The following is a 22,919-nucleotide window of genomic DNA, read 5'->3' on the forward strand; positions in this document are numbered from 1 at the left end:
GCTTGATACGAGAAGTTTGAGAAATTGTAGGATAAAGGGACCTCTGCTTTGGTCCCGATTTCAGCCCCTGTTGAGGGGCCAGATGATTCTGTTGCAGGAGTCAGGTAGCGAGCAGAACACTGACTTCATTCCTCCCGGGTTGTGCCCTCTGCTTGGCCTGTAGCTGAGGCCACAGTGGGTCTCTCTTGTTGCTTCATAAGGTGAACTAACGATCCAGCTATGGCAGAGGAGCCAGGCAGGACATCACGTGGAGAAGAGAGACCAGAAAGTGCAAGCTAGGGCCCATCTGGAAGAAAACAGAGCATCCCTTCCTATTTCGTGGCCTGAGTGTAAAAAACAGTGGAGGCTGGGCACGGTGGTTCACACCTGTAATCCCCATGCTTTGGGAGGCCAAGGCAGGAGGATCGCTTGAAGCCAGGAGTTTCAGACCAGTCTGGGCAACATGGTGAGACCCTGTCTCTACAAAAAAGTTTTTAAAATAGCCAGGCATAGTGGCATATGCCTATAGTCCCAGCTACTTGAAAGGTTGAGATGGAAGGATCCCTTGAGCCCAGTAAAGTGAGGCTGTGGTGAGCTATGATCATACCGCTGCCAGCCTGGGTGACAGAGTGAAACCCTGTCTCAAAAAAAAAGGGGAAGGGGTGTAGAGAGGGTGGTCCCCCATCTCTACCACCTTACTCAGACAGGGCTTCTTTTACCTGAGTGCCAAGCCTGGCTCAGGTCATTGAGGAACAGAAGTCGTTTAGTGTTAGAGGAAGGAGAGTTGGGAACAGGGTCACTGTGTGTGGTTGTACAGTGTGTACCAGACACCGGACCAAGGAAGCCCTGTGCCCTGGGTCTGCCCAAAAGAAGGGTCTGCCTTTCTCATTGCACCAGGTCACTCGATGGGCTGCTGCTGGCCCTAGTGCTCAGCCCATCTGCAGGAATAAACAGTGGCAACATGGATATGCTCGAGACAGGTGGTCAGGGACTGGGAAGCAGCAGCAAATTTCTCCAAAATCTAACAATAATGAGAACTGGTTGTTTGCATGCATTTTCTCCCTTTAATCCTTTACCACCGCCCTCTGAAGAAAGTAGTGGTGGTACCATGTTGTGCCCAGTGAGGAAACTGATTCTTGGAAAGACTAAGCAGTTCAAGGTCGTGCAGCCGGCAGGTCCAGGTTTGTCCGTCACCAGAGCCTTTGGTCTCAACCACTGGACTAGACTGATCACTTTGCCTGGCCTTCTAACAAATTGTAGCTTTTTTTTTTTTTTTTTTTTGCATTTGCTAGTGAAAGGCATTTTCTGAACTATTCCAATAGGTACATTAACAGTAAATCCCTTGAAAGAAAAGAGCATTTGTGAGTATTTTCGGTGGCAGCAAATATGTGGGAGGCCTTGGAGAAAGGAGAAGGAGCCCCCTGAGATAGAGAAGCAGGGGAGTCACAGCGAGGAGGGGAGAGCCAGCCAGAACTAGGAAATGATGTGGGGGCAGGGGCATTGGAGGTAGGCCAGGTTCTCTGCTGTCCCTGCAAGAGCAGAGGAGGAGATCATCTGAGATCCACCAAGTCAACCATCCAGTTGACTTCCCAAGAGTCTGGACCTGGCCTACCAGGGTACCTGGTTGATGGTGCGGTCCACAGTCTGCCTTATATATACTGGGGCTGTTGCTTGGAACATGAGTATGCTTAGAACATATTGCTTGGAACATGATTATTGCTTGGAGCATGATTATTGCTTGGAACATGATTATTGCTTGGAACATGATTATGCTTGGAACATATTATGCTTAGAACATATATTGCTTACAACATGACTATGCTTAGTCATGTTCTAAGCAATCTGAGGTACGGTCGCTAATTTAGGAGCACAAAGTATTTCCTGATTTAGTATTCTACTTAGAAGGCCATTTGAACCTTGACAGACGTGTGTGAAATAATTTTCAAATATTTGGGACTGAAGCAGATAATATCCAGGCTCAGTGGTACACTCCTGTAGTCCCAGCTACTTGGGAGACTGAGGCAAGAGGATTACTTGTGCCCAAAAGTTGAATCTAGTCTGGGCAACATAGCAAGACACCATCTCCAAAAATATATTGCATGAGCCAGTAAATTCACTATTGAAACAATAAAGCAGATAACGTCAAAACCAGTTACATGACCTTTTGTCAGCTCCTCACTCTATTGTGCATTTCAAATTGCTATAAATTGTTTGTTTTCCTTCACAGTAATTTTGTAAATGTTCTTATTCTCTCCATGTTAAATCATAGTATCTTCCTAACTATTCAGTGTTTGACTTTGTTGGGGTTTGTTGTTTGCGACGGTCTCACCCTGTTGCCCATGCTGTAGAGCCGTGGTGTGATCTCAGCTCACTGCAGCCTGGAACTCCTGGGCTCAAGCAATACTCCCACCTCTCAGTCTCCCGCGTAGCTGGGACTGCAGCCATGCGCCTCCACACTGAGCTAATTTTTGTATTTCTTTGTAGACATGGGGTTTCACCTTGTTGCCCAGGCTGGTCTTGAACCTCTGGGCTCAAGCCATCCACCCACCTCAGCCTCCCAAAGTGCTGGGATTACAGGCGTGAGCCATTGCAACCAGCCTTGATTTGTTGTTTTTTAAGTAGCAGAAGTAATTTCTTTAGCTGAAATGTAAGCATAGAGGTTGAGGCCTGTGTGCTGACCTGTGTTGTGTTTGCGTTGTAATTTAGATTCGAGAAGTGGTTTATCCTTTGACTGGAAAAGAAAAGTAGCTGCAGTATTCCCCCAGCACTTGCTGAGAGCATGCCCTACGTCAGGCCGTGAGGCTTGAGAGACAAGCAGTGGAAGAGTTGTGGCCTGTTTCATCTCTGGATTATAAATCTGAGCCTCCTTCTGGCTCCTGGAAGGGGGACAGCATCACCATGGAATGGTGTGTCCCGTTGCCTGTTGGATCTGTCTCCATCTTCACTCAGACAGAAGGCTATAGAAGGATGCCTGTGACTTCAGGTGGCCTATTTGGCTGGCTTTTTATTGATTCCATGATCTGGGGTATCCACTTAGAGATCCAGAAACAAATACATCCAAACTGTCTTCCCAATCAGAGGGCTGGGATTCTCTTTCATCTCGGCAGGAAAAGAACAGGGTCCAGGTCCCTTAGTAAAGACAGGAGCCTCCGTACCAATCAACCAGATAATAAAAGGGATTTCTCACAGAAAATCATTCTGTGCCTCTGCTTTCAGCCTTCTGGAAGAAAGTAATAATAGCTGGCCTCCCCTGGGCCTTCATTACAGCCAGGCAGTGTTGGGAATCCCATTTAACCCTCATGACAACTCTAGAAGGTAGGCACTCCTACCATCCCCATTTTAGTGTTGAGGAAACAGGCCCAGAGAGGTCAAGTGAGTTGCCCAGAGGTACCCCAGGTCAGAACCAAGCAGTCTGACCCAAACCTGATCCTGGTAAGTCCAAAGAAAGCCCCTGTCCAGGATGTGGTGGGAATGTGGACAGACAAAAGTGTGAGTTTGGGGGTAGGTTGGGATTTGTTTTGGCGAATTCCAAGGCAGGAAGCTATCAGGCACCTCTCACCATTGACCGTTAAGATGCTTTGCAGAGGGCCGCAGGGGGTGGGCTCAGAGAGGAAAGGGGTTGTTCACAGGACCACACAACTAACACATGGCAAGGATAGGGCACAGGCATCCCCGGTGAGAAACATTATGCCCATTTGAAAGAAAAGTTCAAAATAGTATATATTTTTATCTTGACTCTTTCACCAAGATTGAAGGTCATATCCTTACATCGAATAGCCTCCCTTCCTTTCCTTTGTATGGCTCAGCCTTTTCTAGGACAAGATATTGTCCCCACCAGTCATTTCCTCTCTCTGTCCTCTGTGTCGAGCCACTAGCCTAGGAACCCAGCATTCGATCCTGTGCCCTGCCTTAGGGTTTCTCCATTCAACTCCCCTGTCTCTGTCTCAGAGTCTCAGCTCCCTGGCCTGTATGCCTGAATGCTGTAAATAGACCGTAAGCTCTTTCAGAAGCAGGATTGTGTTTTACACACTACCCTCTCTCCTGCCACACACGCAGTGTGCTAAAACCCAGCAATGACTATTTATTGATTTTTCTTGATTGGATGAGGTAAGATGCTAACTTCTTTTTTTTAAGCTCTGTAAACTGGTTCAAGGATGATTAAAAATGATTTGCCTTGTGGGCTTGATGAGGATACCATTAAATTCATGTTTCTAAAGGGTATTCCAGCATCAGAAACCAAAGGGCATCTGATTTGATAGATCCTGTGGTCGGGCCCAGGTATCTATAGCTTCAAATTGTTAATGATCGCATCCTATAAAATCATAGCACAAATGACTATCTAGCTATTACGGTGCCCACTGCAGAAACGGTCCTACCAGTGTTGATGAATATTTATATGGTGTTGTCTTTCCTGCAGATTCCTAACCAGCATAATGCTGGAGCCGGGGGCCACCAGCCTGCAGTTTTCAGAATGGCCGTGTTGGACACTGATTTGGATCACATTTTTCCATCTTCTGTTCTTCCTCCATTCTGGGCTAAGTTAGTAGTGGGATTGGTTGCCATTGTGTGTTTTGCACGCAGCTATGATGGAGACTTTGTCTTTGATGACTCAGAAGCTATTGTTAACAATAAGGTTTGTATCTCAACTCTCTTTTGGTAAACTTAACTGCCCACCTGTGTCTCAGTAATCATCTAAGTTTGTGTTGCATTGTTCTCTGTAGAACGTTGGTTAAGCACTGGCCTTGGCCCCAATGGTGCTCTCGATTTTTCTGTCTCTTTTCAACATCGCTTCCTTGATTTAGTGCCTTTCTTATTGCTGTCACCAAGGTTCCGAACCCCTGCCTGAGCTCAGGCATTCCCCTCAAGAGCCCCAGTCCCCATATGGATCAAAGAGGCTGTTCTTCTAAGATTACAAGGCGAGGGAATTGCAGGGCATTGCAGACTTAGTGTTTCAGGTTTTGTGAAACATTTCCACAGTTGTTCAAAAAAAAAACAAAACCATCATGCATTTGCTGCAGTGATGGACGGGTGTGATCACCTGCCAGAAGGTGCGTCTTCAGCAGCAGGCAGGGAGCTGGCTGCCGCTTTGTCCTTCTCCGAGACTGTCGGGACAGCCTGCTGACAGCTGCTGGGGCAAGAGGAATGTGCTGCCAATGGGCACTGCAGTTCCTGCTTGTTTGGTGTTTGGAGATTCAGTTTTGCTGGACTTGCAGAATCCCAGTCAATTTGCTTACCAGTGGATGCTATGTATCAGTGCAGGAAAAATGGTACTTTTTCCACTCCCTACCTGGAGTTAGGGCAAAAGAAAGAGGTTTGTGGGAAAAGATGAAAAAGATTCAAGCAGGCTACAAACCAGAGCAAGAAATGCAGAGGCAGGCAAGATCCAGAGGAGAAAGAACTCGGAAATGGCACAAGTTAGTCTCTCGACAATCTATTACTCAGAAGATATTTTCTGTGTGTTCCTTAGGCAGTGAAGAAGACTGGGAGGAAAATACACATTTAGCTCCCTACTAGATATAATTAGAGCAACTCTTTGTAACACTTTTGAATGCTCTTAAAAATTTGAAGTCATGGATTCTACCAAATAAGTGGAAAGTCATTTTCATGCTGAAAATGTTGAGAACTCTGTATATGACAAGCATGTATTGTATGGGGGGGAACATGACTGATTTGCATATATTTTATTTGTGACATAATATTGCAATTGATCTCCATTTTGGTGGCACGAACTAGATCATTATTAATGGGTTTTTGTTGTTGTTGTTGTTTTTGAGACAGTCTTGCTCTGTTGCCCAGGCTAGAGTGCAGTGTCACAATCTTGGCTCACTGCAACCTCCGCCTCCAGGGTTCAAGCAATTCTCCTGCCTCAGCCTCCCAAGTAGCTGGGACTACAGGCATCCCATGCCTGGCTAATTTTTGTATTTTTTAGTAGAGATGGGGTTTCACCATGTTGCCAGGCTGGTCTCGAACTCCTGACCTCAGATGATCTGCCTACTTCGGCCTCCCAAAGTGCTGGGATTACAGGCATGAGCCACCACACCCGGCCAATGTTTATTTTTAATTCAAGTTCTTCATTTGTAACTTTCCTCAGATTCACTCAGCAGTGTCTGTAGATGATTCTGTTTCAGTTCTTTTTTAAACCATGCTTAAAAGATCTAAGTAACTCTACACAGCTATGTCAAACTGGTGGCTTTTTCATGAGGTGGGGACAAGGTCTTACTCTGTTGCCCAGGCTGGAGTGCAGTGGTGCAGTCATAGTTCACTGCAGCCTCCAATGCCTGGGCTCAAGTCATCCTCCCTTCTTAGCCTCCCAAGTAGCTAGGATTACAGTCATGCACCACCACGCCCAGCAGATTTTAAAAATTTTTTGTAGAGACAGAGTCTCACTGTGCTGCCCAGCTGATCTCAAACTCCTGGCCTGAAATGATGCTCCCACCTTGGCCTCCCAAAGTGCTGGGATTACAAGCACAAGCCACCATGCCCAGCACAGATTGGTGGCTTAATGCACAGAATTGTTTTTCTCACAAAGATACAGTTTTATTATTTAAATTACATTATTTGTTTTGGTGAGAATATCTTGACTTTTCCACTCGTGTAAAGCAGAAGACATATAAAGTGTTAATTCAGAAACCAGGTTGAAAAATGTTGGTCAGCTAGGAAGAACAAAAACACGAGCCGTGTTGTGTGTGGAGGCCCTGGTGTCTGGGTGTAATTCTCGTTCCTTCTGTGAGGTGAGGCAGATGAAGCCATTTCGTGGTTCTGCTGAGCATGGTCTTGGCAGTGTTTTCGGGAGCATCACACTGTGCCCCTTTTGTTAACTTGCTAGCCCTCCCTTTTTCTTTTCCTAGTTAATGAAAGGCACTCCTCCATTCATTGGCACTGTGCCTACAGTAATGTGAAACAGGCTGTTACTGGATTTTAGTGATGTTAGAGACTGTTTTCCAGATGCTTCCTTGCAGTATGGAGTTGCCTTTTTTGTTCCTTGAGATGATGATCTTTGAGACAGTGGAGTTAAGGGGAATTTTAGACACAATACATTTTTTCCATAAATCATTATGAGGAAGAATTGACCTTTCTTTCTGTAGCACACCCTGCTGTGGAGGCTCCACCTAATCAAATATTTAGAGCCTCGTTGGTGTTCATTTCCTGTTCAAAGGGAGGAAAAGATCCTCCACCCAAGCCCTTCACAGCTGACCGGGTGCTTCTGTAAGAGTGTAGAAGAAGGTAGGCTTCCAGGCTTGTCACCGAGTCAACGAAGGGAGCAGGTGGCTCACACGACCTTCACAGAATCTCTAACCCACTCTCGGGGAGTGGTCAGTGCACTCCTGGCCTCTGAAGCCGATCCCCGTGGAAGCAAATGTCACCCTTAACAGTGGACATTGGTGACCAGCTTTGCATCTGTCACCTCTTTTCAAGCCTTTCCCTTTGAGTCAGCAAGCACTTAAGTCGCAAGTGCTGAGCCGTACAGTGGGTGTGGACCTTTATTGCTCTTTGGGGCCACCCATCATTTGACCCATTTCTGTTTGGGGCATTCTTAGGTGCTCAGAAGACGATTTGATTAGGGAACTGGCACAGATGGGCTGTCCCGTCAGGTGCGCCCCCCTGTTGGAGTTAGGAACTGGTCACGCGAGGTGGGGGCCCAGAGGCAGCCAGGCAGTCTCTGCGAGGTGACCGGGGCATGATGGGTGGCTTTGCTCCTGCCATGTGGCCCTGCCCTGGCTTTCCAGGCCACAGGGGGGGTCTGTGAGCTGCACACTGCCCTTTGAAGAGTTCCCTTTTTGTTTAATCAGAGTTTGGTTACTGCAATGAAGAATCTTGACTGATAACCCAGGGAAATGATCAGCATGTTGTTATTTCTAGTCCCTAAAACATTCGTTTAATTACGCTTTAAAGAGAAAGTTAATCTGTCATTTTTCTTTCTTACTCCACCACAGTGCCTTGTTTGCCTCTCTTCTCGTTAGACACCATTTAAGCCATCTACTTTCATCTTTTAAATGTAAAAAAAATGCATTTTAAGCATCTGTAGTATAGTAGCAAATTAAACTACCTCAGCAGTAAGAGAGGTACAGAGTTTTTTTTTTTTTAATATTGAGTGATTCTTGTCTGTAAAATTAAGGATTTTTTTTTGGATTTCATAGTCTGCTAGCTCATGATCAAAAATGGAAACTTAAGAAAATATATTTATCCACACTTATGTTTTAACTGGGACATTTTAGTAAGTTACCTTATTTATTAGATGTGAGAGGTTAATAGTGATCTTATTTAGCTGTGTGGTCCACTTATTTGATACATATTAAGCACCTTCTGTATATAGCCAGCAAACCCAGATGTGGCCCAGTCCTCGTGGAGCCCAGTCTAGTGGCACAGACAAATAGTCATGTGACTGTAAGTTGCCAGGGTGCCACGCACTGCTTGACAGGGTGAGATGCCCAGAGACCCATGGAAGAGGGACAGGATCAGCTCAGGAAGGGCAGAGCTGGGCAGCTGGGAGATGAATGGCGGGAGGAGTTGAGCCGTGAAGAGTTGAGGGTGACTGTTCAGGGACGACCCGCACATGCAGAGCCTCTGGGTTGGGAGCTGGCAGGAGCACAGCGCCAGAGACATGGGCCTGCAGAGTTCAGGGGAAGCTGTCGGTCCCAGGAGGGTGAAAGCTGATCGGTGTTTGAAGCCTGGTGGGGTGAGCCCATGTGTATTTTGAGATGATCAACATAAAGAACATGCTGGGCACAGCAGCCCCGCTAGGAGGCCTGACTGCATCCCGGGTGAGAGATGGAGGAGCTTGGCTTAGGGCTGGAGGGAGACCCTTGTCCAGAACGTCCCCTTTGTGTCCCTGCAGGACCTCCAAGCAGAAACGCCCCTTGGGGACCTGTGGCACCATGACTTCTGGGGCAGTAGACTGAGCAGCAACACCAGCCACAAGTCCTACCGGCCTCTCACCGTCCTGACTTTCAGGTAAGCCATGACATCGAAGGGCCTGGGAAGGTCACTCCCGGCTTGTGTGTGACATTGGATACAGGTGTGTGTCACCAGCCTCTCAGCATTCAGGAGTCCAGTCAGTGACTCCAGGTGGGGTCTGAGCTGCTCACATACATGGGTCTCTAGGTGCAGAGAAGGCGAGCATGGCCCCTGTGAAGGATGGCATGCACATTGGTGGTGGTTCATATTTTTCTCAGTTCTTGGAGGTTTGACCCTTTGCTGGTTAACACCAATGGAATAATATGAGTGAAAGCGACATGAGGCCTCTGATGAAACTTATTTTTTTCACTACAGAAATAAATAAAGTATAAGTCTTCCTACTGTTACCAAGTCAGTATGCAAAAGCAATATGCAAAAGTTGCAGCTTGCAAACAATCCCCCCTCCATTAAACAGGGAGGCACTTGCACTGAATAGATGCATTGACCTCACAAAGGTTCTCGTCCATACCTGCTTCTTGGGTGCATTTAAACACTTGTGTGTAGATGTCCCACAGGAGCGTAGAAGTGATGAATTGGAACCACCAGCAGCTGCGAAGCAGTCAGAATAGAATCCCTGCCAGCGGAGGGTGTTTCTCTGGGGGAAGACTGGTGGGCATACTGATGAGGAGCCCTTCTTGGGAGGATAAGCAAGGTATAAGACTGTCTTAAATCCAGGTCCCTAGGGGTTAGCCACGAGTAATGTGTGGAATATTGTATCTTCTTGGAATGCAGCCTTGCCCCTTCTGCATGTAAAACATTGTCTAGCTTTCCTTTCGATTTTCCTCTGCAAGTTGCTTCAGTGCCACTCCGCTTGGACACATCCATTTCATCCCTTTTTCCCTGTAGTTACATTCCCACCTTTTCCACAGCCTTCTTAGCTCGACAGGCATTATTTATCTTGGTGCTATTTTTATCAAGCTGGCACAAAGTCTTCCACTTCTCCTTTTAATATTTCCACACACAAGCCTTCTCCTCCAGACCTTTGCCATTTCTTGCCGCTTGCCGCTGCACATGTACCCTGAACACCCTATGTTTCTGCAGGATTAACTACTACCTCTCGGGAGGTTTCCACCCCATGGGCTTTCACGTGGTCAACATCCTTCTGCACGGTGGCATCTCTGTCCTCATGGTGGACGTCTTCTCCGTTCTGTTTGGTGGCCTGCAGTACAGCAGTAAAGGCCGGAGGCTGCACCTCGCCCCCAGGGCATCCCTGCTGGCCGCGCTGCTGTTTGCTGTCCATCCTGTGCACACCGAATGTGTAAGTGTCGTCTGCACGAGGCATCTGCATGCACGTGAGAAGTGATATGACACCCCCATGTCGCCTGGTTTCCTAAAACAGGCTCCCTTTATGTACCCATCTTGGTTCTACAGCTGGAGAAAGTCTACTCCACAGTATACTCTAGAAATAGAAAGGACACTACATAAATACCCTGCCAGACATTTGAAACAATTCTGTCTGGGGCAGAGACATCTCTCTTGTGAAAAAAAATGCAGAGCACCACATTGGTGGAGACTGTGTAATAAGGTATGGTGTGATCTCTGGTGATACTTTCTGTTTAGCTTGTAGGATAACACCAGTGGTGAAGGCACGGATGTTCAATATTGCTGGGCTTTGGGGTCTGAAGTTCAGAGGCTAAAAACCGTTCTTCAGTGGAGGGTCTGATGCAGTGTTTCTGTGTTCGCTGACAGTTTTATGATTTATAAAATCCTTTCTTAGACTTAACATGATTGTTATGAAAACGCTATGACATCACCTGGGCTAATATAACCGTTTCCACTTTAGGAATGAGGGAAAGGCCTGGGAGGATAAAAATTTATCCAGGGTGAGGAGCAAGTGGATGTCGGGCAGGACTTAAATTCTGGGCTTCCCAGGCCTCCACTGAGGAGATGCTGACGTATTTGGTGTTGAACTGGAAAGTGGTGCCCGTGCCCTGCTGGGGAGCTGCTCGTGAAGTCTCTCCACCCTCCTCCTCCTCACCCTGTGTGATCCTCTCCCCAAGGTGATCAGGCAGCTCTGGTGGGTGCCAACCCTCCTGGAGGCTACGTCTCCATCCCATCGAGCTGCCTCTGTGTATTTGGAATAGGCTGTGCTGGGATTTCACTAGACATTTGTGAAGTTTACAGGAACCACCCCCTGCACCACCACATGGACCCTTTGAAAATGCAAAAGGCAGCGTGTTTGCTGAGGGACGAGATTTGACTCGAGTCATTCATTCTGTGAGCACGAAGTGCGTAAAATAATCACATACAGTTTATAACTTCCCTCACAGTAGACTTCTCTTTTCATCGGGATTGAAATCTCTGCATTTAACCAGTTGCATGTTGCTTCTTGGAGTTTCAAGATGCTGAGCAGAAGTCCTGTTTTTAGCATCTGACTTTATTAAATTGTCTATTCTTCAGTATAAGGAGCGTTGTGGAGTTGTTATCACACCCTCCTCCTGATATCTTTTTAAATCTTTATTTTTTACCTCAGCAAATTCAGAGGACATTAAGGGCTGGACTACAGGCACCCACCACCTCGCCCGGCTAGTTTTTTGTATTTTTTAGTAGAGACGGGGTTTCACCGTGTTAGCCAGGATAGTCTCGATCTCCTGACCTAGTGATCCGCCCGTCTCGGCCTCCCAAAGTGCTGGGATTACAGGCTTGAGCCACCGCGCCCGGCCGTGTCTGTCTTTTTCTAATGAGCCCCTGCACATTGCTGAGTGGTTTGTAGACACCCAAAGCCTCTGACAGGCCAGTCCCCACTGCAGGGAGGAGAGTCTGGGAGGGCCACACAGCCTCTGGTCTGCTGGTGACTCTTCAGCTCTGTGTGGCCATCAGCAGGAGGACCCCAGCGCTTCCCTGAGGACAGAAGTGGCTTGTATGGGCTTTACTTTTTGTTTTCCTCAGAGTGTTGGGGAAGATTTCACTTTGTCTGAATTCCAACATCACGGAGAGAAGCTTGGGCCCCCTTAAGAGTTCTGCCTGTACCCAGGTGTGGTGGTGTGCACCTGGAGTCCCAGCTACTTGGGAAGCTGAGGTAGGAGGACCACTCAAGCCCAGGAGTTTGAGGCTGCAGTGCGCTATGATCACGCCAGTGCGCTCCAGCCTGGAAAACAGAGTGAGACCCTGTCTCTGAAAGTGAAAAATGAAACAAAATGTTTAAAAAGAGTTCTGTCTACCTAATGAACCCAGACTTTAATCCAGAAGGAATCGGGTGGGGAAACCTTCCCCACCCCCCTAATTCCTTTTCATGGCCCCCATGCAAATTGTACCTATTGGGGAAACAATGGTACCGCCTGCTTTATGGATTCAGAGGGATTGCAGTGATTTCTCCAGAAAACTCTGAGTCTCAATTTCACGTTATTTGTGAGAAAAAAAAATAGCCTTTGTAGAAAAGTTTGCCTAAAAATACATATTATGCAAATATCAGAAAAGGAAAAGAAAATGTTTTCTTGCTTATGTACATTCTCAAACAGTGATTGGATACAGTCCCTCCTTGGGTAGCTTTTTCACATTCTTTTAGTGAAACGTCTCTTAATTACTATGCCAAAAAAATTCATTATAAATACTAAATGCTGTCTTGCTTTAAAACACTTCCCATACTTTAAAAATTTTGTTTTTCTTTATGTCAAGGAACATAATGTACATTGCTTAAAGTCGTGGGATGGTCTTCGACAATTAGCAGAAAGAAACATTTCTGTAAAAATAAGCCTTTGATGTTTAAATTTCATTTTTGGTGATTCTTCAGATCTACCCTAGCCATCCAGATAGCAAGTGGTTTAGGCAGCCTGGCCCTCCTGGCCCCTAGCCCTAGTATTTTTCCAAACCACTTCCTTCCCCCTCTCTCACCTCACTTCCCCTTGGTCTCTGACACCTGCTCCCCCTGTTTCCTGTGACCCTGTTCTCTGTGGTCTCCTTCAGACAGGCTTGTCTGGCTTGGCATTCATTGCTTTCCCTTCTCTAAAGGGTTGGGATTCCAGTCCGTCCTGAGGTGCTATAGATAGCCACAGCTCTAAGACGCTCCTGTCTCCTCTCGTGTCCTCCTGGCATGAGGACCACAGAGCCAGGATGCTCCAGCTGCCTCCTCACTCACCCAGGGCTGTGGAGATGACATCTGAGCTTCTGCGTCCTTTGTCCTTTGCCTTTCTGCTACTCCTGTTCACAGACACACCCCATAGGACCCACCGGGGAACTCACGGTGAGCCGCACCCACCCTGTACCAGGCTCTGTTCTGTATGGCTGCATCTCTGACTATTTTACTGTGTCCCTGATGGAGTGAGTTTCCAGCCCTGAGTATTCCAGAGCTCTCATTGTATATTCATTTCATTCATCAAGCAATTGGATTGTTCCCCTCCAGCATACTGGCATACTTGTTCCAGATCTGTTAAGCCTTTGTTTTGTCCCTAGCTTCCTTCTCGGTAGCGTTTGTGTGTGTGTGGTGTTCGTTGGGTGGATTTATCAGCTTATTCAATCTTCCCAACCATCACCTAACACCATAGGCTGCCACGTACGCATCATCAGGAGGTCACAGTTACAGTGACAAATGGTCCTTGGCAGTTCATGTATAACTGGTGTAGGGGAATCTGCTCCTAAAAGACATTCTTTTTTAGCTATTGACTGCATGTGAACTTGAGAATCATATGTAAATATAGTAATTTCATAGTCAGTGTATATTTTCTTATCTTGATTTATAGAAAAGTCCTTTATTCTGCAGCTCATGTATCACATCCCCATCCTCTGGGAAGGGATTAACCTACCAGCCTTTAAAGTGATAGCTGGACAATCACAGCAGAAGCTTTGGTCCGTGTCACATTCGGGTGCCAGTTAGTAAAGAATCCCACCTAAACTAGTCCAGTACCCCTGGGTGGAATTCTGTGTCTTTCATCACCGTACAGCACTGGGAGAACAATGACTGGAGTCATCAGCCTGAAAGAAAGAAACACGTAGTTTATATTGCTTCTTTCTCACTGAGGAAAGGAAGGGCAGAGTCATCATGTGGAAAATGTGGGAAAGAAATGGCAGAAATTGTATTCAGTGCTCATCCTACTTGTTAATCATTCTTGAAGCATTCAGCTTTCCAGGTTAACCCACTTAATCAGTTTTGGTCTGAAGGGAAAAAAAAAAGGGGCAGAGGCAGCTTTGAAGGATTACTCCTGTGTCTTTTTCTATCGGCAGGACGGCTTTTCACACTTCTCTCGCACCTTTATGTCCTTCATGTTTCCAATCACATTTTATTTTTTAAATATCATGCCCTTTGAGCTGATAACATTTTCCGATTGAAAATCCACTTTGTGACCTCAGAAGACTCAGTCTTTGGAGCTCTTGGGTATCGTGTGTTAAAGAACACAGCTCACAGCTTTTATGGCACACACATATCGCCGTCTGTGTCCAGCAGAATAGCTAGCAGCGGGTTCAAACCAATCCGCTGTTCTCTGGAAGCAGTTAAATCAAGTCCTATACCCAAAAGGAAGGAGAGAACCGATTGTAAGATAACACCAAGCGCTGTTGCACAGCTACATCGTGTATTTATTTTAATAGGTGGCAGAGTCTGGGAAGTTTCTTGTTTTATATGTCTAAAGAATTTTGGTTTTGGCCAGGCACAATGGCTCACACCTGTAATCCCAGCACTTTGAGAGGCAGAGGTGGGTGGATCGCTTGAGCCCAGGAGTTCAAGACCAGCCTGGGCAACATGGTGAAACCCCGCCTCTACAAAAAATGCAAACATGAACCAGCTGTGGTGGTGTGTGCCTGTGATCCCAGCTACTCAGGAGCCTGAGATGGAAGAATTGCTTGAACCCAGGGGGTTTGAAGCTACAGTGAGCCAAGATCACACCGCTGTACTCCAGCCTGGTGGCAGAGTGAGACCCTGTCTCAAAAAAAAAAAAAAAAAATTGTTGTGTCTCCTAAGTTTAGGATTTGCTTCAATGTGTTTTATGTAACTTTTTGTTTTCTTCCCCTCTTTTAAGGTTGCTGGTGTTGTCGGCCGTGCAGACCTCCTGTGTGCTCTGTTCTTCTTCTTGTCTTTCCTTGGCTACTGTGAAGCATTTAGAGAAAGTAAGCCTTCCGTTTGCCTTCTTACTTTTCCACCTTCTTCATGTTTTTGTCCTGTTGAGCAGTGTCTTAACAGGTGGGAAAGAATCCATCTATATGAGTGTGTCACTCTGAGGGGATGTGGACCAGAGGACGCATGAACTCTCTTTAGATGTGTATGTCTGTTTGCGCCCTCGCTTTTTCCATAATGCAAAGCCCTGACATTGGTGTACACACGGTGGCCTAGCCTATTGGGTATTGAGACCAAGAGCAGAAGCAGCAGCAGGATTGAGTTTTGCTATGTTATTTCCTGCAAAATTATAGGATTGCGAATGGTTCCAGGACAGCCTTTCCTGTTTTGATGTTCTAGGTATTTATTGCCCAGCTATCCTTCCACAGCTTCCAAAGGTGTCTTGGAAAGAGCCAGGGAAATTTTTCATAAACTGTCCCTCCTTCATCCCATCCTGTCCAGACTGAACCCAGGCTCAGGCCCTGTCTTGAAGCACCTGCGACTGCACTAAGGTGCAGCAGAAAAGTGACCCCAGTTGCCCTAGCCTGTGCCAATACCCACTCAGGGCATGGTTACACACAACCACACCCACCTCCTTTTATTATTATTACTTTATCATGCCTGGATAAAACCACCACTTCTTCCCATCGCTTGTCAGTTTTCTGATACTTTAGAGAGTTTGGGGACAGCTGAGCAGAACAGCTTCAAGTATTGAGAATAGTGGTGGTGACTTTTCTTCCTGTAGCTTAGCAATAATGCACTTCAGTCTCTTCCTGGGATAGGGGTCTCCCCACCTGTGATGATTATAAATCTCCCAAGAGACACGCAGCCGCCAGAGACCTGGCGAGGTTGCATAGGCTGGCCCCATAATGAATTCAGTACCATCATGTGGCTCTTCATGAGACAGTGAATCAGGAACGGGCCTGGGAGGGAGGGGTGCCTTCACTGCCTCACTGTTAACATTCACTACAGATAACGGTTCTTCCTTTTCAAAAGTTGGCAATTAAATCTGAATTTACAGATACAGATGATAACAGTTTATCAGAAATCATATTTTTCCTGAAGAAAATTAAAAATTAGGAGTTGTGGGCCCGGCACGGTGGCTCACGCCTGTAATCCCAGCACTTAGGGAGGCCGAGGTGGGCAGATCACTTGAGGTCAGGAGTTCGAGACCAGCCTTGCCAACATAGTGAAACCCCGTCTCTACTACAAGTACAAACATTAGCCAGGTGTGGTGGTGTGTGCCTGTAGTCCTAGCTACTCGGGAGGCTGAGGCAGGAGAATCGCTTGAACCCAGGAGGCTGAGGTTGCAGTGAGCCGAGATTGCGCCATTGCACTCCAGCCTGGGTGACAGAGCAAGACTCTGTCTCAAAAAAAAAAAAGGAGTTGTGACTTTTCTCAAAGACAACTCTAAAGTTTCTGAAAGTGCCATTTTATTGATTTTAACATATCTTCCCTTAAAGTCACTACTCCCTATTCTGAATGGATTTCAAAGACATCAAAGTGATTTTTGAGGAAAGTACTAAACCTTGATAGATTGAACTTGTGGGGGACATCATTTAGTAGATATGATGGAACCTGTCACTGCTTCTGAAGGTTGCTCTTGTGAAATAATGAAATAGCTATCATGATACGAAACATTCTTCCCTCAGGTGAACAGATACATATATTGGCCTCCTTTAATGGAGTATTCTCACAGAAAAGTGAAAAGGCTAGATATTTTATATCCTTTTTCTAGAAGCTTTTACTAACCTTTTCTGTTTTAATTCACAAATTTGTATATTCTTATATATTACATGTATATTTTGGATGCATTTGTAAATTATAAAATTATTTCCAAGTATCCATACAAAAGATACATTTTTTATAAAGCTTTTGGCAAGAAACCCATACCAAAGTTAAAGGTACTGACATGTATGATGGCTGTTCAGTTAGTTAACACTTTGACTTACGAGAAGTAGGCGAACTCGATTTCGATACTGACATAAATATATTAACTGTAAGTACCAACGTGACCTTTCTTGTTTGTCTGGTAACGTTCTTTTAGCATTTATAATGTTTATTTTTAAATTGGAAGGAAATTACGAGGACTTTAATGTTAAGTTTGTAGATGTTTGTGAGAGCGTTAACCTGGGCGTTTTTGCATTTGCAAACCGACAGCAGTGGTAGCTGTGGCCTCCGTAGAAACCTTTTTAAGATGACTAGATTTTGACTTGGTTGAAGTTACTTGGGGCAGTTAAAAGACACATGGGTGGACTGGGAAACCTTTGAAGAATGCTTTCTCTTGACCTCTTGTCTGCAAGCTGCCCCTTCTTCATGGGATCTGTTCTCTTGTTAACATGAACCCTCTTGAGGAAAAGGAAAGCGCTGATTTCAATGGAGCCGATGGAGTCGCCTCCAGACTGGTCTCTGGGCCTTTGCAGGCACCAACAGCTTACTGGGTCTTTGGAAAATACAAAACAACAGTAGTTTGCATCTTATGCTCATCCAGGCCTTGGTGTCTTGACCCTGAAACTGATTGTTTGTCCTGCATTTTGTGTCCTTCCTGTCCCCTCATGGTGCCCACCTGCCATGGCAGGCTTTGAGTTACGGATCATGACAATTTTTCTTGGCAGTGTAAAGTGGACGGTTTAAAACACCCATCCTCGAGCTGCTTTTTCTATCATTTGGAATTGGCTTTCACTGCTATTTTCCATTCCCACTCATCGCTTCCAGACTTCCACTGGAGTGATTGGATTCTGCCTCAATTCCATCGCAGGCCTGGAGGCGCAGAGCCGCCTGGATTCTTGAGAGAGGGCCTTAGACACACGGTGACCAGCCTACTTGGGGGAGTCCCCTGTGTCCCACATGTGAGCAGGTCTCTGACCCCTCCCCAACAAGGTTCTGTGCCCTGAGACCCACCCTCTGTCACTTCAGGACCTCAGGACTGTATATCCAGCCCCACCCACCTCGTTCCCTGGCCCGGCTACATCAGAACAGCCCCTCATGCTGCCAGCCCGTCTCTTCCCTCCTCCTCACAACTCCCAAAGTTCCCTTTGTCTGATCAACCCCAGAACCAGGGCTAATGAAGTCTGCTGGAGCCTCTCCTAGTCTCTTAGCAGAGGCACTGTTTTTAGTAACTTTTCTGTTTCTGATTTTCCATACTCCTTTTTAAACATGCTAAGAATAGAATGTGCTTCTTTGTTGATAGATGACAACTCTTTAGAATAATCCTTGAACATCATCATGTTAATGTTCAGTTAAGTTCGTAGGGTGCTTAACAGTCTTTTTTAGGAGGAGAAAACTTTCTACAAATTAACAGTACCTTTACAGAGAAGAAGCAGTAAGAGTCCCATATGCAAAAATAATTCTGGTTAAAGTGTTCATGAAAAGCCGTGGTTTCTGATTCTGTTCTAAAATAGTAGAAAGGCTTATTGATTTTAGTCATTCATTCCATCACCAATAGTTAATCAAACTTTAAGGGTGTTTCTTGTACCAGGTCCGGTTTCCGGTGCTGGGGATACAAAGACTAGAACAACAAAGTTCATGCCCCTGAGGGGCTTACCGTAACTCCAGTATATTTTGATTAAAATAAAGCTTCCGTGATTCAGAATGTCTACAGAGCAGAATATTCTGGTTCTACTTCCTTTCCTGTTGACTTTTTCCTTCCTGTACCCCTCATAGCAGGCACTCAGTAAGGATCCTTTCTTTTCATGGTGTGTTTATGCAGAAGGGGAGGCCATGGCCTTTATTCTACTTATTTCCTTCATCTTCTATTAAATTTCCTTCAGTACAACAAAACAGAGCTCTTGATCCTAATGAAAATTCAGGTGTATGTATATTTTCATTTGGATCTAGAGCTCTGTTCCTTTGGAGTGTGAGATATCTTAAACAGTCACATGTTTATTTACTTACTTATTTATTTTGAGACCAAGTCTTGCTCTGTTGCCCAGGTTGGAGTGCAGTGGTGCAATCTCAGCTCACTGCAACCTCTGCCTCCCAGGTTCAAGTGATTCTCCTGCCTCAGCCTCCCAAGTAGCTGGGACTACAGTCATCCGCCACCACGCCCAGCTAATTTTTGTGTTTTTAGTAAAGACAGGTTTCGCCATGTTGACCAGGCTGGTCTTGAACTCCTGACCTCAAGTGATCCGCCCACCTTGGCCTCCCAAAGTGCTGGGATTATGGCCTGAGCCACCGTGCCCAGCATTGTTTTTTTGTTTGTTTTCTGTGGTTTTTTTTTTTGTTGTTGTTGTTGTTGTTGGTTTTTGAGATGGAGTTTTGCTCTTGTCCCCCAGGCTAGAATGCAGTGGCACAATCTTGGCTCACTGCAACCTCTGCCTCCCAGGTTCAAGCGATTCTCCTGCCTCATCCTCCAGCCATGTTTTTATTTTACCCTATCTAGTCAGTACAAATTGTACAAAAAGCTGAGTGGTAAACACATGTATTTATTGTCATTGCAATGGTGATTTCTTGTTCCAAGTGCCCATGTCTATAAATGTTCAGCAGAGAACAAAAACTAACTCTTTTGTGGTAGACAAGTCCATTATTTATTGAGATACAAATAATAATGCCATTTAATGTTTAAATTTCAGGTTTAAAGTAACCTTGATCTTTGTACTTTTGGGATCTGAACATAAATTCAAAGAAAGGCCTAACATCAGAGGAACAAATTTAATATTATTTTATAAGGGAACAAAAAATTAAGTACTCTGAAATTAATGATTCAACTAGTTAATAAGTTCTTTCAGAGAATGCATTTTTTTTGGTAACATCATTAACTTTTTTTATGGATGGGATGTCTTTATTATAAAATTCTGGACAATTTTTAACTGCTTGAGTTTATTCACAAGCAATCCTGTCCTAATCTCTGGAATCCTAGTATTTTCAGAAAATGAAAAATGTACTCACATAACATTTCTGGGACTCTGCCTCTTTTTTTTGGTGCATAAATAGAATGTCTAGCAAGATCTTTGCAACGGAATTTTTAAAAAGTAGGTGTCCTTACAAAGGAAGCATGCATTTTCTTGAAAAAACAAAACAAAACACTAAGTCAGATGACATCAATAGCACACTGGGTATTACTTGTGAATGCCTAAAACAAAAAGTGTTATTCTTACAATGAGGCATCTTGTATTTACAGCTCTCTTAAAGCCTGGTATTTCAGATTGGAAACAGATCATCTCTGCACATTAAACTCGCTAGAATAGCCAAAACAATTTCGTTTCCAAACTAATACCTTAAAATACTTGTTTCATGGGAGTTAAGACCAAAAGGAGAAATTTAATCTCATTTATAGTGGGGAGAAGAGAGTCTTTTCCAGAGGGGGATGGATTTTCTATATACCTAGAACAATCATTTTAAGTTCTAAATTATTATTCATAATATCAAAGGCAGGATCTCAAATCTCCGTTATTCTTAAGCTGTATAGCTTCCCTTAAGCTGTATAGTTCTATAGCTGTATAGTTCACCGTAAGCTGTATAGTTCAGGCACTAAAATGGGATAACTCTTACTCTTGGGATATCATTCCCTCGTATTTTCATTCTGATTAAAGACACCTGTTTTTCTTTGACTTAGAATCACACTGCTTACAAAATAGGACAATTGGCTAACTCATGTCCGATAGGACACTTGGTTTTAGATTTGGGGCGATTGCTGACTGCATTCTGATGGTGGGAGTCATGCAGATTCTCTTTTCCCTGTTTCTTTGGTTCCTTCATTGCTTGATTTTCCCCCAAATGGACCCGTGTTTTAGAGCAGCAAGCCTGACTTCTTTCATTCTGTGCATAGAAGCACGGCTCGGTCGTTCCAGCTTTTGGGACGTGAATCTGATGCTCATTGTGTTGCTCTGGCAGAGAGAGAGTCGCGGCCACCTGTCGGGGTGGCGTGGTTCCCACACACAACATGACGTGCCAGTTTCGAGCGGCAGAGATGCCAGGCATAGAGTGGTGGAGAGGGGTAACTTGTATAATTTGATGCTTTTTCTGAAAGGAGATCTTCCCACTGGAAAGGAGTGCCAAATCCGAGGCACATGCTTCATTAAATGGATCACATCTGCTGGCACTTGTGGGTGTTAGCACTGACAAGTGTCTTTCTGTCATTGCATTTTTTTCCCTGTGCTCCCTTCACTCCCTTAGCCTTTGCCTCCATTTACCCAAGTGAGTGAATTCTCTTAGATGCTAGAGACGAGATGCTGAAACGAGAAGAACATTGCCTAGGCACGTCTCTAGTCAATTCTGGATCATAAACTATTGACGTTTGCTAATGCTGCATAATTATACTAGAGCAAGTTGTCTTCTTAAAGGATGAGAGAGGCAGCATGGTGTCCAAATGGTTTTTGTTTTTTTCCCATCCTCTCCTGGGTCATTGGTACTTGAAATTTAACAATCTTGATGGAAAGGAGATGGAGATTGCTGGGGAAGAGTGATGTCCTCAGACGCTTACCTAGAGCCATATGGGTACAAGTTAGAATTTTAAATCTGGGGAAGATGTTTCTGAATAAAAATCTTTGTAAGTGCAGCTATGCTGAAGGTGACATCTGCCACTCAGAATTTATTTGTACTGTTTTAACAGTTACTTCTAAATTTAAAATGAAAATTATGATTTTCTCCATGGTTTTAAATATTTCTTATGTAATTTTTATTTATTTATTTATTTTAAAGAAGAATATCTTAATGATGGCGATTCTTCCAGTGTGAAGGGGTTCAAAGATTCAAAGTGAAAAGACCGGAATTCTGGCAGTATTTGTCCACGCTGAGCAAATGATTAACTTTTGGGTATTAAATTACATGTCATAATTGCAAGAAAAATGTAATGTAGTAAGACTCTGATAGACGTAGAAATAAATGAAACTATTTATTGATTCAACAGATACTTATCGAGTGCCCACTGTATGCAAGGTGGACTACTGTTACCTGTCTCAGTTGTCTTATTAAAATGCTCAAACTTGGAAATAAAATAATGGTTTGCATTTGTTACTGTATAAGAACATAGCCACAAAAGCACAGAGTCTAAATTCCTCTAGATTATATGTTGATAATTATTATCATTAGTCACCTTCACAAACTAAGGCTTAAAATAAATCTTAATTTGGGGAATTATGTGGGCCAAACGTTGGTGGAGCAGGTCATATTTCCAGAAGTCCACTAGTCTGGGCCATCTAAACCCTCAGAGCTAGTTTTTCACTTGAATTTTTGTAAGGCCTTTTTTGTTCACCTCCAGAAGTGGAAATATTTTGTCATCGCTGTATGGGCTGGCCTTGGTTTATCATTCATGCACATATATACTGCATATATATAAAGAGGACCCCTTTCATGTATATGAAATGGTTTTAAAATGTTAAGCTTTCCAATTTAGATTCTGGGGAACTCAAAGTTGTGTGCATGCTTCGTCTTATGACTCTGGATAAAATATTGAGTAGCAGCTGGGCACAGTGGCTCACACCTATAATCCCAGCACTTGGAGAGGTCAAGGTGGGAGGATCACTTGAGCACAGGAGTTTGAGACCAGCTTGGGCAACATAGCAAGACCCCCTTTCTCTACAAAATAAAATTTTTTAAAATTAGCCAGGCCTGGTGGCATGTGTTTGTGGTCCCAGCTACTTGGGAGGCTGAGGCCGGAGGATTGCGTGAGCCTGGGAGGTCAAGGCTCCAGCAAGTCATGATCACGCTACTGTACTCCAGCCTGGGCAAAAGAATGAGACCTTGTCTCAAAACAAAAAAAACACCAAAAATTGTCAAGTGACGAATCTGGTAGGGATTGGAGAAAGAGTTGGATTTAAATAGGCAAACTCATTTCGTATTTTCTGAGTTTTCAAGGACAGAGCTGGATACAAACAGCAGTGTCCACACTATGTCACCTGTGAGCTGGGTCTTTGATCGCATGGTCTAGACACTGCCATGCAATAGAAATACAACAGGAGCCATACACGGAATTGAAAACCTTGGGATAGCCACGTTTTAAAAAGAAACAGGTGAGATGGATTTT

General features: G+C 44.7%; 1 protein-coding gene across 3 annotated transcripts in view; it reads left to right on the forward strand.

The window, feature by feature from the left end:
- Nucleotides 1-2,509: 2,509 nt before the first annotated feature.
- Nucleotides 2,510-22,919, forward strand: part of TMTC4 (transmembrane O-mannosyltransferase targeting cadherins 4) — a 66,455-nt gene continuing 46,045 nt past the window's right edge. Inside the window, exons 1-5 of one of the 3 annotated variants that reach the window (XM_017861720.1) lie at nucleotides 2,510-2,885; nucleotides 4,397-4,612; nucleotides 8,816-8,931; nucleotides 9,976-10,192; nucleotides 14,883-14,970. In XM_017861720.1, the coding sequence (XP_017717209.1) occupies nucleotides 2,883-2,885; nucleotides 4,397-4,612; nucleotides 8,816-8,931; nucleotides 9,976-10,192; nucleotides 14,883-14,970 (640 nt within the window). In that variant the 5' untranslated portion in view covers nucleotides 2,510-2,882. Of the gene's footprint in view, nucleotides 2,963-3,493; nucleotides 4,613-8,815; nucleotides 8,932-9,975; nucleotides 10,193-14,882; nucleotides 14,971-22,919 lie in introns of those variants that run through there. The other 2 variants (XM_017861725.1, XM_017861711.1) reach the window with 2 other exon arrangements.

Source organism: Rhinopithecus bieti, unplaced genomic scaffold (assembly GCF_001698545.2).
Source record: "Rhinopithecus bieti isolate Rb0 unplaced genomic scaffold, ASM169854v2 scaffold_2254, whole genome shotgun sequence".
NCBI lineage: Eukaryota > Metazoa > Chordata > Mammalia > Primates > Cercopithecidae > Rhinopithecus > Rhinopithecus bieti.